The sequence below is a fragment of the Amblyraja radiata genome, chromosome 14 (assembly GCF_010909765.2).
Source record: "Amblyraja radiata isolate CabotCenter1 chromosome 14, sAmbRad1.1.pri, whole genome shotgun sequence".
NCBI lineage: Eukaryota > Metazoa > Chordata > Chondrichthyes > Rajiformes > Rajidae > Amblyraja > Amblyraja radiata.
In genome coordinates this window covers 40,861,340-40,874,243 of record NC_045969.1, presented here as the reverse complement: position 1 = coordinate 40,874,243, position 12,904 = coordinate 40,861,340, and the positions used below count along the sequence as shown (strand labels likewise).

General features: G+C 41.3%; 1 protein-coding gene across 1 annotated transcript in view; it reads right to left on the bottom strand.

Annotated features, from left to right (window-relative positions):
- pdk3 (pyruvate dehydrogenase kinase 3) overlaps positions 1-12,904 on the bottom strand; it is a 41,960-nt gene that overhangs the window by 13,947 nt on the left and 15,109 nt on the right. Inside the window, exon 3 of the mRNA XM_033033167.1 lies at positions 5,558-5,699. Coding sequence (XP_032889058.1) covers positions 5,558-5,699 — 142 coding nt within the window. The remainder of the gene's footprint in view (positions 1-5,557; positions 5,700-12,904) is intronic.

Genomic DNA, 12,904 nt, shown 5'->3' with positions numbered 1-12,904 from the left:
TGTATTCAGAAAGTATTCAGACCCCTTCACTTTTTCCACATTTTGTTACGTTACAACCTTATTTTAAAATTGATAAAATTCTTTTTTTTAATCATCAATCTACACACAATACCCCAGAATGAAGAAGCGAAAACAGGTGTTTATAAATGTTTGCAACTTAATTAAAAAGAAATAACTGAAATATCACATTTACATAAGTATTCAGACCCTTTGCTATGACACTCAAAATTGAGCAAAATTGTCCGTAGACCTCAGCGACAGGACAATCTTTGTCGAGACACAGATCTGGGGAAGGGTATAAAATAATGTCTACAGCATTTCAGGACCCGAAGAGCACAGTGGCCCCGTCATTCTTAAATGGAGGAACCAGGACTCTTCATAGAGCTGGCCGCCCAGCCAAACTGAGCAATCGGGGGAGAAAGGCCTTGGTCAGGGAGGTGACCAAGAACCCGATGGTCACTCTGACAGAGCTCCAGAGTTCCTCTTTGGAGATGGGAGAACCTTCCAGAAGGACAACTATATCTGCAGCACTCCACTAATCAGGCCTTTATGGTAGAGTGGCCAGACGGAAGCCACTCCTCAGTTAAAGGCCCGCTTGGAGTTTGCCAAAAGGCATGAGAAACAAGATTCTCTGGTCTGATGAAACCAAGATTGAACTCTTTGGCCTGAATGCCAAGCGTCACGTCTGGAGGAAACCAGGCTCATCACCTGGCCAATACCATACCTACGGTGAAGCATGGTGGTGGCAGCATCATGCTGTGGGGATGTTTTTCAGCGGCAGGAACTGGGAGACTAGTCAGGATCGAGGGAATGATGAACGGAGCAAAGTACAGAGAGATCCTTGATGAAAACCTGCTCCAGAGCGTTCTGGACCTCAGACTGGGGCGGAAGTTCACCTTCCAACTGGACAACGACCCTAAGCACACAGCCAAGACAACGCAGGAGTGGCTTCATGACATCTCTGTGAATGTCCTTGAGTGGCCCAACCAGAGCCCGGACTTGAACCCGATCGAACATCTCTGTAGGGACCTGAAAATAACTGTGCATTGACGCTCCCCGTCCAACCTGACAGAGCTTGAGAGGATCTGCAGAGAATAATGGGAAAAAAGTCACCCAAATACAGGTGTGCCAAGCTTGTAGCGTCATACCCAAGAAGACTAGAGGCTGTAATCACTGCCAAAGGTGCATCAACAAAGTACTGAGTAAAGGGTCTGAATACTTATGTAAATGTGATATTTCAGTTTTTTTTTAAAATTACTTTGCAAAAATTAATTCGCGACCTGTTTTCACTTTTTTATTATGGGGTATTGTCTGTAGATTGATAATAAAAAAAATTAATTTAATCCATTTTAGAATAAGGCTGTAATGTAACAAAATGTGGAAAAAGTGAAGGGGTCTGAATACTTTCTGAATGCACTATAAATATCTTCAACATTTTCTGTCTGTAAACTAAGATGTAAAGTAAAGCACAGGGTTATTAAAACGTTTCTCAGCAGGGGCAAGTGAAAAAAAGACTAAATATATCCCGTATAGGAATACAAGAAGGTATACTAAATAGGTTTAGGTTTATTATTGTTATGTGTACCAAGATCCAGTGAAAAGCTTTGTTTTGAATGCTATCCAATCAGATAAATACATACAAACAATCATGTCAAAGTACAATAAATAGAGCAAAGTGCATTATGGAAGGATCATTCAGAAGCCTGATAACAGAGGGGAAGAAGCTGTTCCTGAGTCTGGTGGTGCGTGGTTTCAACCTTCTGTACCTTTTGCCAGAAAGGAGTAGAGAGGAGGAGGAGGAATGGCCGTGGTGAGCCTATTAGACACGATACTTGCTAGTTATTTTCAGCCATTGTCTTTGAGTCACACCAGTCATCAAATGCAAATTAAATTGTATAAATGGCCACTTCTTAGTGTTTGATTGCGTTGGCTGTTTTTCTGATACAGCGTGAAGTGTTAATGTGGGAAGTCTGATGTGTGTGCTGAACCTACATCGTCGACTCTGTGCAACTTCTTGCTGTCTTGGGCAGAGCTGGTCCCAAACCTGGCTGTGATTAACTCAATATTATGTTTTCTATGGTACATCCATAGAAATATCAAAGAGTCATTGGAGACACGCCAAATTTTCTGTCTCCTAAAGAAATAGAGGTGTGGAGAGGGGGGGGGGGGGAGTTCTTCTTGGTCACATCTATGTGGTTTCACTACCTCAATGAATAGCGACCAGGGGCTCTAATATTTGTCATGACGAAGCGCTTTGAGAGGTTGATTAGTGCATATCAACTGTGACCTTAGCAAGAACGTGAACCCACTACAATTTGCCTACTGCCACACTAGATCAACTGTGGATGCGATCTCATTAGTTCTTCACTCTGCACCAGACCACTTAGACCAGAAAAACACATACGTCAGGCTATTGCTCGACTACAGCATGCCGATCATCATCCCCTCCAAACTTGTTACCAAGCTCAGGGAACTGGGTCTTCGTGCATCTCTTTGCAACTGGATGCTTGACTTCCTTACTAACAAAACACAATCGATACGAATTGGCAAAAACATTTCCTCCTCGATAACCATCACCACCAAAGATCCTATAGCGAGCAAGATAGTCCACTCGACGAAAAAGACGTAGTACGGTCATGGGCAAATTCATGGGTACATTTCGGCCCCATTTCCGTAACTGGCTTCCGTCTCCACCATCTTTGTCCACCATGGCAAAGATACTAGTGCGGAGACAGAAGCCGGTTACGGAAACATCCTCGTAAAAATCAAACATCTTTGGCAAAAATCTTCTCCTCATTTTCTTTCTGCCTCTCTGCCACAATAAAAAGCAAAAAGATGCCTATGTTCCTTCCACAGCGAGTGGGAAGTCGGGCCCGGATCAGCATGGCTGGGACGCCAGGGTAAAGTTGCGGGGAGGTTTGCAATGTATTTTTAGGTAATGTTGTCCCTTGTCTGGGCCTTGTATCCGAAATAAAGTTTATCATTATATATACAAATCTGGAGAAATATATGTGTGTGTTATATGATTATATACATCTATATCACATTCATATATGTGTGTATGTGTGTTTCGTTCCTAAACAATCTAATCAGTTGTATGGTCGCTGAATAAAACCATCCTTAAGTTATACATCGTTTTTTAATCTAGCTCAAAACAAATTTTATTTTGTTAAATACTTCATTTAGATAACCCCACCACTACAGACAGATCTCATTCCTGTTCCCCCACAACGCTGATTACACTGCGAGAGGGATATACAAAGTCGGGTCGGGTTACTGAAATGGACGAAGAAATTGCCCACGTTCAGCTCTGTTGCGTACTACACGTCAGCCCATTGGATTTAGCAGGAGTGGACTATCTTGCTCGCTATAGGATCTTTGATCACCACAGAGATACCTCAAGGTTGTGTGCTCTGTCCACTATTCTACTCACTCATACCCATGCCTTTGTAGCCGGACACAGTTCCACCCCCATCTTAAAATTTGCTGACAACATCACCGTTGTTGTACGAATTATGGGTAATGATGAGTCAGGATATAGGAGGGAGATCCGATTGAATGTTGCCAGAACTACAATTGGAGACTTTAAAAGAGGAAGTCCAAGGATCCACAAATCTGTCTTCATCGATGGTCGGTGGTGGAAAGAATCAACAACTTTGTTCTTGGGCGTGTATATCTCTCAAGACCTGTCTTTGACCCAATGCATTAATGCAATCATAAAGCCCATCAAAGCCTCTACTTCCTGAGGAGATTCAGTATGTTGATGAATGCTTTCTTAAATTACCACAGGAGTATGGTCGAGAGCACATTGGCTGGATGCATCACAGTCTGGTTTAGCAACTCAAAAGCCCGGGAATGAAGGAGAATACAAAAGGTTGTGGACGCGACTTGGTGCATTACAGGTACCAACCTCCACATCATCAAACGGATCTATAGGAGATGGTGCCGCAAAGGCTGCCAGCATCAAGGACCCACATCACGTTAGCCACACTCTAATTTCACCCCTGCCATCAGGAAGTCTTAAAATCGTGACCTCCAGGTTCAGCCACAGCTACTTCCCAACAACCATAGACACAATAACCTGGAGTAAGTCAGCGGGTCAGGCGGCATCTCTGGAGAGAAGGAATAGGTGTTGTTTCGGGTCAAGATTCTCCTTCAGACTGAGAGTCAGGGGAAAGGGAAACGAGAGATATATAACAAGAGGGCTATTGAACATGACAAACACCAAACAGAAACATAGACCTTGTTTGCACTAGGAACCTCAGGCTTTTGTTTTGTTTTGCACTATATTGTGTTTTTTTTTAATTTATTAAACCTTTTTTGTTTGTTTATTATTTTATCCATTAAGTATTGTGTTTACAAACCTGCTGTACTGCTGCAAGAAGTACATTGTTCGGTTTGCGGTACATATGACGAAAACTCTTAACTCTCACTTGACTCTAGCTTATCACATCTCCAATGTTAACGCAGATGAGATAACCAAACAGCTTGAGGCAGGCACAATGTTACCAAAATAAACAGAGGATGTGATATGGAGAAAGTGGCCACATTGTGACTAGATAACGAAGGGCAAAATGCAATGGCAGTGATATGGGTGGAGTGGCTAATCAGTATTAAAAGCTCAGTTAAGGTTCTGTTGCTATATTTGAGACAAAGTTTCAGTGAACCCAGATATCATTATGACCAACCTAATGGCATGGACTGAATACGTGAATAGAAATGCTTCATCTACCATTGAAACATTGGTAGATGATTCTACCAATTTTACACTTTTATTATTTATCCATTTTCTTTAAATTGTTACTACTTAATCTCCTTTCACAACCTTTCAAAATCAGTAGGAAAGAACTGCAGATGTTAGTTTAAATCGAAGGTATACACAAAATGCTGGAGTAACTCAGCAGGACAGGCAGCATCTCTGGAGAGAAGAAATGGGTGACATCTCGGATCGAGACCTTTCTTCAGACTGTCTCGCTGAGTTACTCCAGCATTTTGTGTCTACCTTTCAAAATCAGTGTTCTTTTGTTACCAACACTTCCACCACTGGAAAAACAATAATTTTGAACACCCCTAATGTTTCCGGTGTAGTATGTGCCAGATCCCAACAACAAAAATATAACTGTTCCAGTTTTGTTTGTTTGCTAGAGATACCATCGCTAAAAATCATGCTTACAAACCTCGGTATTAATCGCTTGCCGTATTTTTACTCTTGAGGTACAGAAAGATGACCAATGTATACGGGTAATATTGATCATTCTGGAACAATATCATGCTAGAATCGCATAGAAGGAAGGTAAAGAGTAACCTTCATTAAAGTATTTGTTTAAGGGAACAAAGTGGAATTTCTGTCATCTATAGATAATAACTACACTCAATTGCTTCCAAATTTTTAATTGGTACTAAAACTAGTACAAGAACACATCTTCACTATGACCACAATATTTTCCATTCAGCACACTTAAGTTTCCATTAGTTTGCATGCCAGTAATCTTGCTATATTGTCACACACTACAAGCTGACATAAAAGGTTTTTCTTTTACAAATACTGTTTACTTACCACGTTTGAACAAGCTGCACTGAAGGTCTGCTCAGCAGGTTATCAGGAAGCAAGTTCACTTCCCTCATTGTATTAGCCAATCGTACTGGTAGTTCCTTTCGTAAGAACATAAAAGAGGTCTTCTCGCATGCATTTTCACGACCTAATGACAGCAAAAAAAAAGTAATTAAATATTCTACATAGCAGATGCTGGCTACATGCAGTGTACTAAATGGCTAAAAGTATATACATATATTCATTGTTTTTTCCTCCACCAAGGAAGCACCGTGGCGCAACTGGTAGAGCTGCTGCCTCACAGCGCCAAAGACTCGGGATCAATCTTGACCTTAGACGCTGTATGCGTGGGGTTTGCATGTCCTCCCTGTGACTGCATGAGTTTCCTCCGAGTGCTCAGGTGTCCTCCCACATCCCAATGACGTACGGGTTTGTAGGTTAATTGGTCTCTGTAAGTTGCCCCTAATGTGTAGGAAATTGTTGAGAAAGTGGAATAACATAGAACTAGTGTGAATGGATGATCAATGGTCTGTATGGACTTGCTAAGCCAAAGGATCTGTTACCATGTTGAAACTCTACACTAAATATTAAAAAGTCATAGCATAGCATGCTTTATTTAGGAGGCACATTTTATTGTTTTTTAATGTACAAAATAAGATTCTTTACAAATTTCATTCGGAAGTTAATGTCTTCATCAAAATGTAAATCCATTTATTCACTGTAAACAAACTAGCACAGTATTTATTTTTCAATGTGGATTTAGAACAATTCATTTTAGGATTGTTAAATATAAATATCGAGGAAAAAAGATGTATAAGAATTTTCAGCATTTGGCTGATCAATAAAGAATATTTAACATAAAGCAAAATTATATTGTTAACTTGGAAGATGTCACTTTAATTTGTACAACTCCCTAGTTAAGCTGCACCTACAGACACTCCCTGACTCACGTTAAGAGTTACATTCTGTAAACCCTTATGTAAGTCAAATTTTACGCAAGTCACAATCACCTAAAAAACAGGTAGAAACAAAGAACTGCAGATGTTGGTTAATACATAAAACAACACGAAGTGCTGGAGTAAAGGGCCCAAAAACCGTCAAGTAGTATGACACAGCCACATCACAGCCGCGTCAAGGTATAACACTCGGCATCACCATGCATCACCATGCATCACCAATCTCCACGCGTCTCCATAGGACAGGCACGCGTCCCCATGCGTCGCCGTAGGACGGCATGCAACAGCATACGAGAGCATAGAACAGCACCTGTGACGTCACATCCGTCAAGAGGCATCAATGTACGTTCACCCACGACACGATATGGCAAGACACGACAGGTTGCGTCATCTGGGGCAACATCACGACGCATCGTTGTCGTATAGTGACACATGGTGACGCACGATGACGCACAATAAATTAGCATAGGCAATGACCGTGCGACACCACGCGTCACTCGTACATCATAGTGCGAAAGGGCACACGACAAGATAAGACACGCAGATGTCGCGCAAGGATTTTGAACGTTCCAAAATCCTGGGGCGGCAGGGATCACCGCGCGTCACTACATGCGTCACGACCCGACCACAACGCGACAACCTCTTTTCAGGCTGTCGCCGAAAATGTCGCTCAAGTGCGACAGGCCCTTTACTCAGCAAGTCAGGCAGCATATCTGAATAATATGGATAGTTAACATTCTGGGTTTGGACTTATTCAGTACTCTGAGTTACTCCAACACTTCGCCATTCGTCATCGTTGCTGCATTGCCCGGTTGATGCAGCTATTGTTGCGATTCACGCTGTAGCCTCCGACCGACAGCACTTTCTTTAGGGCACCACAAGATGCGCTTGGTCACTGTGAGGCTCCCTCCCCTCACCACCTGCCTCTTCTTTCTGTCGGCCGTCATTTTGTTCACTCCCACCTCCACTGCCGCCTCTTCCTCCCATCGTTCTGTCCACTCCGTTGCTCCCCCCTCCAGCGCTGCCTCCTCCTTCTCCCCGAAGTCAAGGTGGAAGGTGTCGGCAATTGCGGGGGGGGGGGGGGGGGGGGAGGAGGAGGAGATGGTGTTGGTGGTGGTGAGTGGGGGAATGGCGAAGTAGACAAAGGGATAGGAAGAGGAGGTGGTAGTGAAGGGGGGGCAGGAAGAACCAGCAGTTGTGAGGGGGAGAGAGCCCCACGGTGACTAACTGTATCCTGTCAGTAGCGGCGGCCTGAAGAAAGCGCTGTCGGCCAGAGGCTACAACATGAACCATAACAGCTCTGTTAACCAGACGCTGTGGTAGCTGGTGAAGAAGGATTCAATGGTGCACCTTGTGGAAGACGTGGGCAACTCAGCCGGGAGTTACTTCCAGCACCTCTCTCGTTCTTGTTCGACTTCCCAGTATCACGCTGATAGTGGCCGAACCTAGAAGAGCAGCGAGCCCGGACGACGCTTTCATATCTATGAAGTGGACGGAAAGCCCTCAGCATCCTCCCATTGCAATAACATAGGTAATGGGACTCGCTATTGTGAATTGTCTATGGAGCTCACCTATTATGTAAGTCATGGAATGCCTGGATTTCAGTTTCAGTCATTGATAGAAAAAATATTCCATCTTCAAATTTTGTGTAGGGAAGAGCCAAGGTTGTCTAGTCGACTGCTTTCAAGGAGATGACTAATCAGTATCAGTTATTGAAGCATTTGAGCAGTTAGGGGTCATACTACAATAAATTAGTTTATTGATTAATTGATTACCTTCGCCAACACATAATACAATTTATCCTGATATATGTCAACTAATGTAGGTATAATCCTCATTCGTCAGTAGCTTAGAATGCACACAGCACACATTCCTCAGGGGTAAGATGACATTTGCAATATGATCAGACTATAAATTCCACGCTGCACTGAAGGTCAATGCTTCACAGCAAATTTCTTTACATCCACTAAAGCACAGTGTTTGTTGCAAACTGTTATCATATCCAGCGAGTTTTGTGTGCAAAACAAAATATATTATCCAACAGATTGGACATTTGTACTGTAAGTAATGGTTATAATCTTCCAGTAAACTATTTCCTTCCTTTATAAATGGCTGTAAAAAATAACATGTACTGATTATTCTGAATAATATGATATAGAATTGTAAGTACATTACCTTTTAGTTAAAGCGAATATGCAGCTCTAATTCAAGTGTAGAGCGTTCATCAAATTAAGCTTCCTTATTTTTCAGTATGTCCTAATATAACTTTAGATTTCTTGCTGCAGGCACAGCCTTTCTCGTCAGGTAAAACTGTTCTCAGGAACCAGGAAACAAATCAGGAATACAAATCTATCTCGCTTTACTGCCAAACATTCAATGACAGATGGTGTTATGACAGTACGGGTGAGTTTGACATAGCTAATAGCAATCTTGTGCCTTTGATAAATCACGAGTGCTCTACAAAGAAGGTATAAAGAGATTGCTTTGTACCATGAATATTTTCTTAGTGCCTTATCCAATATTCTTTCTGCAATTATGGAGTGTATCTAGACTTTCAGAAAGCCTTTGATAAGGTCCCGCAAGGGAGATTGGTGACTAAAATTAGAGCACATGGTATTGGGGGTAGGGTGTTGACGTGGATAGAAAATTGGTTGGCAGACAGTAGGAGTGAACGGGTCCTTTTCAGAATGACAGGCAGTGGAGAGTGGAGTGCCGCAAGGCTCGGTGTTGGGGCCGCAACTGTTTACCATATATATTAATGATTTGGAAGAGGGAATTAGGAGCAACACTATCAAGTTTGCGGATGACACAAAGCTGGGTGGCAGTATGAACTGTGAAAAGGATGTTAGGAGGTTGCAGGGTGACCTGGACAGTTTGGGAGTGAGTGGGCAGATGCGTGGAAGATGCAGTATAATCGATAAATGTGAGGTTATCCACTTTGGCGGCAAAAACAAGGGGGCATATTATTATCTCAATGGGATTAGGTTAGGTAAGGGGGGGGTACAGCGAGACCTGGGTTTCCTTGCACACCAGTCACTGAAAGTTGGCGTGCAGGTACAGCAGGCAGTGCAGAAAGCTAATGGAATGTTGGCCTTCATAACAAGAGGATTTCAGTACAGGAATAAAGAGGTTCTTCTGCAGTTGTATAGGGCTCTGGTAAGACCACATCTGGAGTATTGTGTAGTTTTAGTCTCCTAATTTGAGGAAGGACATCCTTGTGATTGAGGCAGTGCAGCGTAGGTTCACGAGATTGATCCCTTGGATGGCGGGGCTGTCAAACGAGGAAACATTGAAAAGACTAAGCTTGTATTCACTGGAGTTTAGAAGGATGAGGGGGAGGGGATCTTATAGAAACATATAAAATTATAAAAGGACTGGACAAGCTAGATGCAGGAAAAATGTTCCCAATGTTAGGTGAGTCCAGAACCAGGGGCCACAGTCTTAGAATAAAGGTGAGGCCATTTAAGACTGAGGTGAGAAAAAACTTTTTCACCCAGAGAGTTGTGAATTTGTGGAATTCCCTGCCACAGAGGGCAATGGAGGCCAATCACGGGATGGATTTAAGAGAGAGATAGATACTCTAGGGGCTAGTGGAATCAAGGGATATGGGGAGAAGGCAGGCATGGGTTATTGATTGGGGACGATCAGCCATGATCACAATGAATGGCAGTGCTGGATCGAAGGGCCTAATGGCCTCCTCCTGCACCTAATTTCTATGTTTCTCTATGTTTCTAATTACAACATTGAGAAAAATGATGATCATTAATCTCACTTTACATTTACTTTATCTTTAGTTGTGTGCCATCCAGGCAAATCATACCCTGTACATACCCTGTATATACCCCACATATATACAGGGTATGATTTACTGGGATAGCACACAAAATCAAAGGTTTTCACTTATCTCGGAACAGGTGTCAATAATAAACTGATAGCAAAATATAGAAAATTATTTTTAACTTGAATATACTTTTAAAGTATTTGATTAGCAGTACAGCACAAAAGATATACAAGGTGTAATGTGAATCTTAATTCCTCCTTATCGAGTCCAAATGTTGCTGTAGGCATAACAGCAATTGCAAAATAATTAATTTAACCAAAACTAGCAGGGATGAGAGAAGTGTTAATGCTGAAAAACCTTTTCTTTGTAGAAACAAAGAACTGCATAAACGGATTAATACACAAAATGACACTAAGTGATGAAGTAATCAGCGAGTCAGGTAGCATCCCTGGAGAACATGTTGGAGACATTTTGGGTCATGCTGCCAGACCCATTTAGTTACTCGGGCATTTATGACCTTACACTTAGCAGTGTTTTCAAGGCAGCATTCTCAATCAACAAGTTACTGATCCGATAAGGAGAGTAGCATAATTTGGCCTTGAAGTAAAGCATAAAGGTCACTTAAATAAAATATTGGATCATTTAAGCAGGAGTTATTGTGATATAATTAGAATTTGTCGAAGAATCAGAAAGGAAAAGGTGCAAGAATGAGCATGAGATCTGGAGAGGGGTTGTACAGTGATACAATATGCACGTAGAGGACCATTTTGCTCAGATAAATAAAATCAGTTGTTGGGAAAAACCTAGATAATGAAAATGGGCAAAGAATGGGAGTGCATAAGAATAGCATAGATCAGAGAGTATTGCATTTACAGGCTAAGAGGACACAGTGGTGAAGATAATTAGGAAGCAGCATACAAAGCCAATTGTTATAATCCATGGTAAACATTAGAAGACAGAAATAAAGTTTTTATTTACATGAATACTATACAAGACATATACTGCAAGGGGGAGAGGGGGGTGGGGGTGAGAGGGGGAGGGGTTAGAGTGCTGGAGTGCCTCTCCCCCCCGGAGTAGCCCGTCCTGCCTTGCGAGTGCATTGTGACGTCACTCAGATTTTCTTTCCCGAAATGGGTGAGTTTGAAGAAATCGGGCTGTTTTTAACATTTCAATGATTAATAACTTCGGAAATATAGGTGGAAATGCAACGGGAAGATGTTTATCTCTACCACGGGGAAAATGTGAGTAGGATGTGTGAAAATGGGAAGGCTGTGGCCTAGCGTTTGGAAGAAGATAGGAATCATCCAGATTGACAATAAGACGACAACTTTTAGTTATCTAGAGATAGACCATGGTGTATAGGAAAAATAATGAGATGAAGCAAAATAAATAAATATGTTTTTACAAAGAAAAATATCAGGTATGTCCCTGTGTTTTCTTGCCTTTTTTTGTGACATTTTTCAAGCAGGATTTCATCAAATCCTTAGGCTAATTTATACCAGAAAGATCACATTATTTCACAATTAAATAACTCTAGATAAGCCAAATTCTGATTATGTTTATGATTTTTATCATTTATCACCTGATTTGATGGTTTTCTGATGCCTAATGTTTTTGCAGCAAAACATGAGTAGTAGTGCCCCTTTGGTCATGTGTGAAGTGTGATTTAAAAGCAATGTAACTGTTTTTAAATGGTTTGTTTCTTTTTAATTGTTTATATTTTGTGTTTAAACTTTCCATTGAAATACTTTATAATGAATAGAAATTAAAATCATGAAATAAAAATCTAGTTTGCTCACCTATTTTATCGATGTCTAATTCTGTTGTCCTTCCCGTTTTCTGACCTCGTCAATGTTATAGTGTTTTTTCTGCACTCGTCACGATCTTTTTTTAAATTCGAACATGATTGTAATGACCCTGAACTGAACTACGGGCCTCGTGGTGGGTTACGTGTTGACATTTTGCAAGGGAGCTTAGAAATTAGTATAAGAGACAATATCCACGTGGTCACATTGTGGGCAATCTGAGCTCTGAAGAATGCTGTGTTCACTTTTATTTGCTTGGAATCATTGGTTAGTAAAAATCTTTTTGTACTTTTTCATTCTTTTCTCGTAAATGTTGCTTCTAGTTTACTATAGAAATGTTTAAATTTCTTTACACTTTCATTGCTTGTTGCTATGTTGTTGTAAAGGGCCTGTCACACTTAGGCGACTTTTGCGAGTGCAGGCGACTGTCATAGTCTTGTTGAATCACCAAATAAAAATGCATCTTACTATGTAGAAGACATCCTACGACTATGTAGGACAAGCTACGACTATCTACGACTTAATCGCCAATGTACCCGTGACAATTGGCAACCCAATAGTGGGGACTGAAGACGACCCACCTTCGACTTACAGACGACTACACCCACAATCACAGAAAGCAAGCTACGACAAGCTACGACTGGCTACAACTCTATAGTCGTAAGATCACCTAAAAAAATTAAGTTAGATTTTTCAAACGTTCTTTTAAATTCAGTGTATTGCTTGTTCGAGATGTATAAAAATAAAATCCTTTTAAATGCAGTGCATTTGAAGTGCTTGTGTCTGTTTTCTTCATCAAAATAAATGTGAA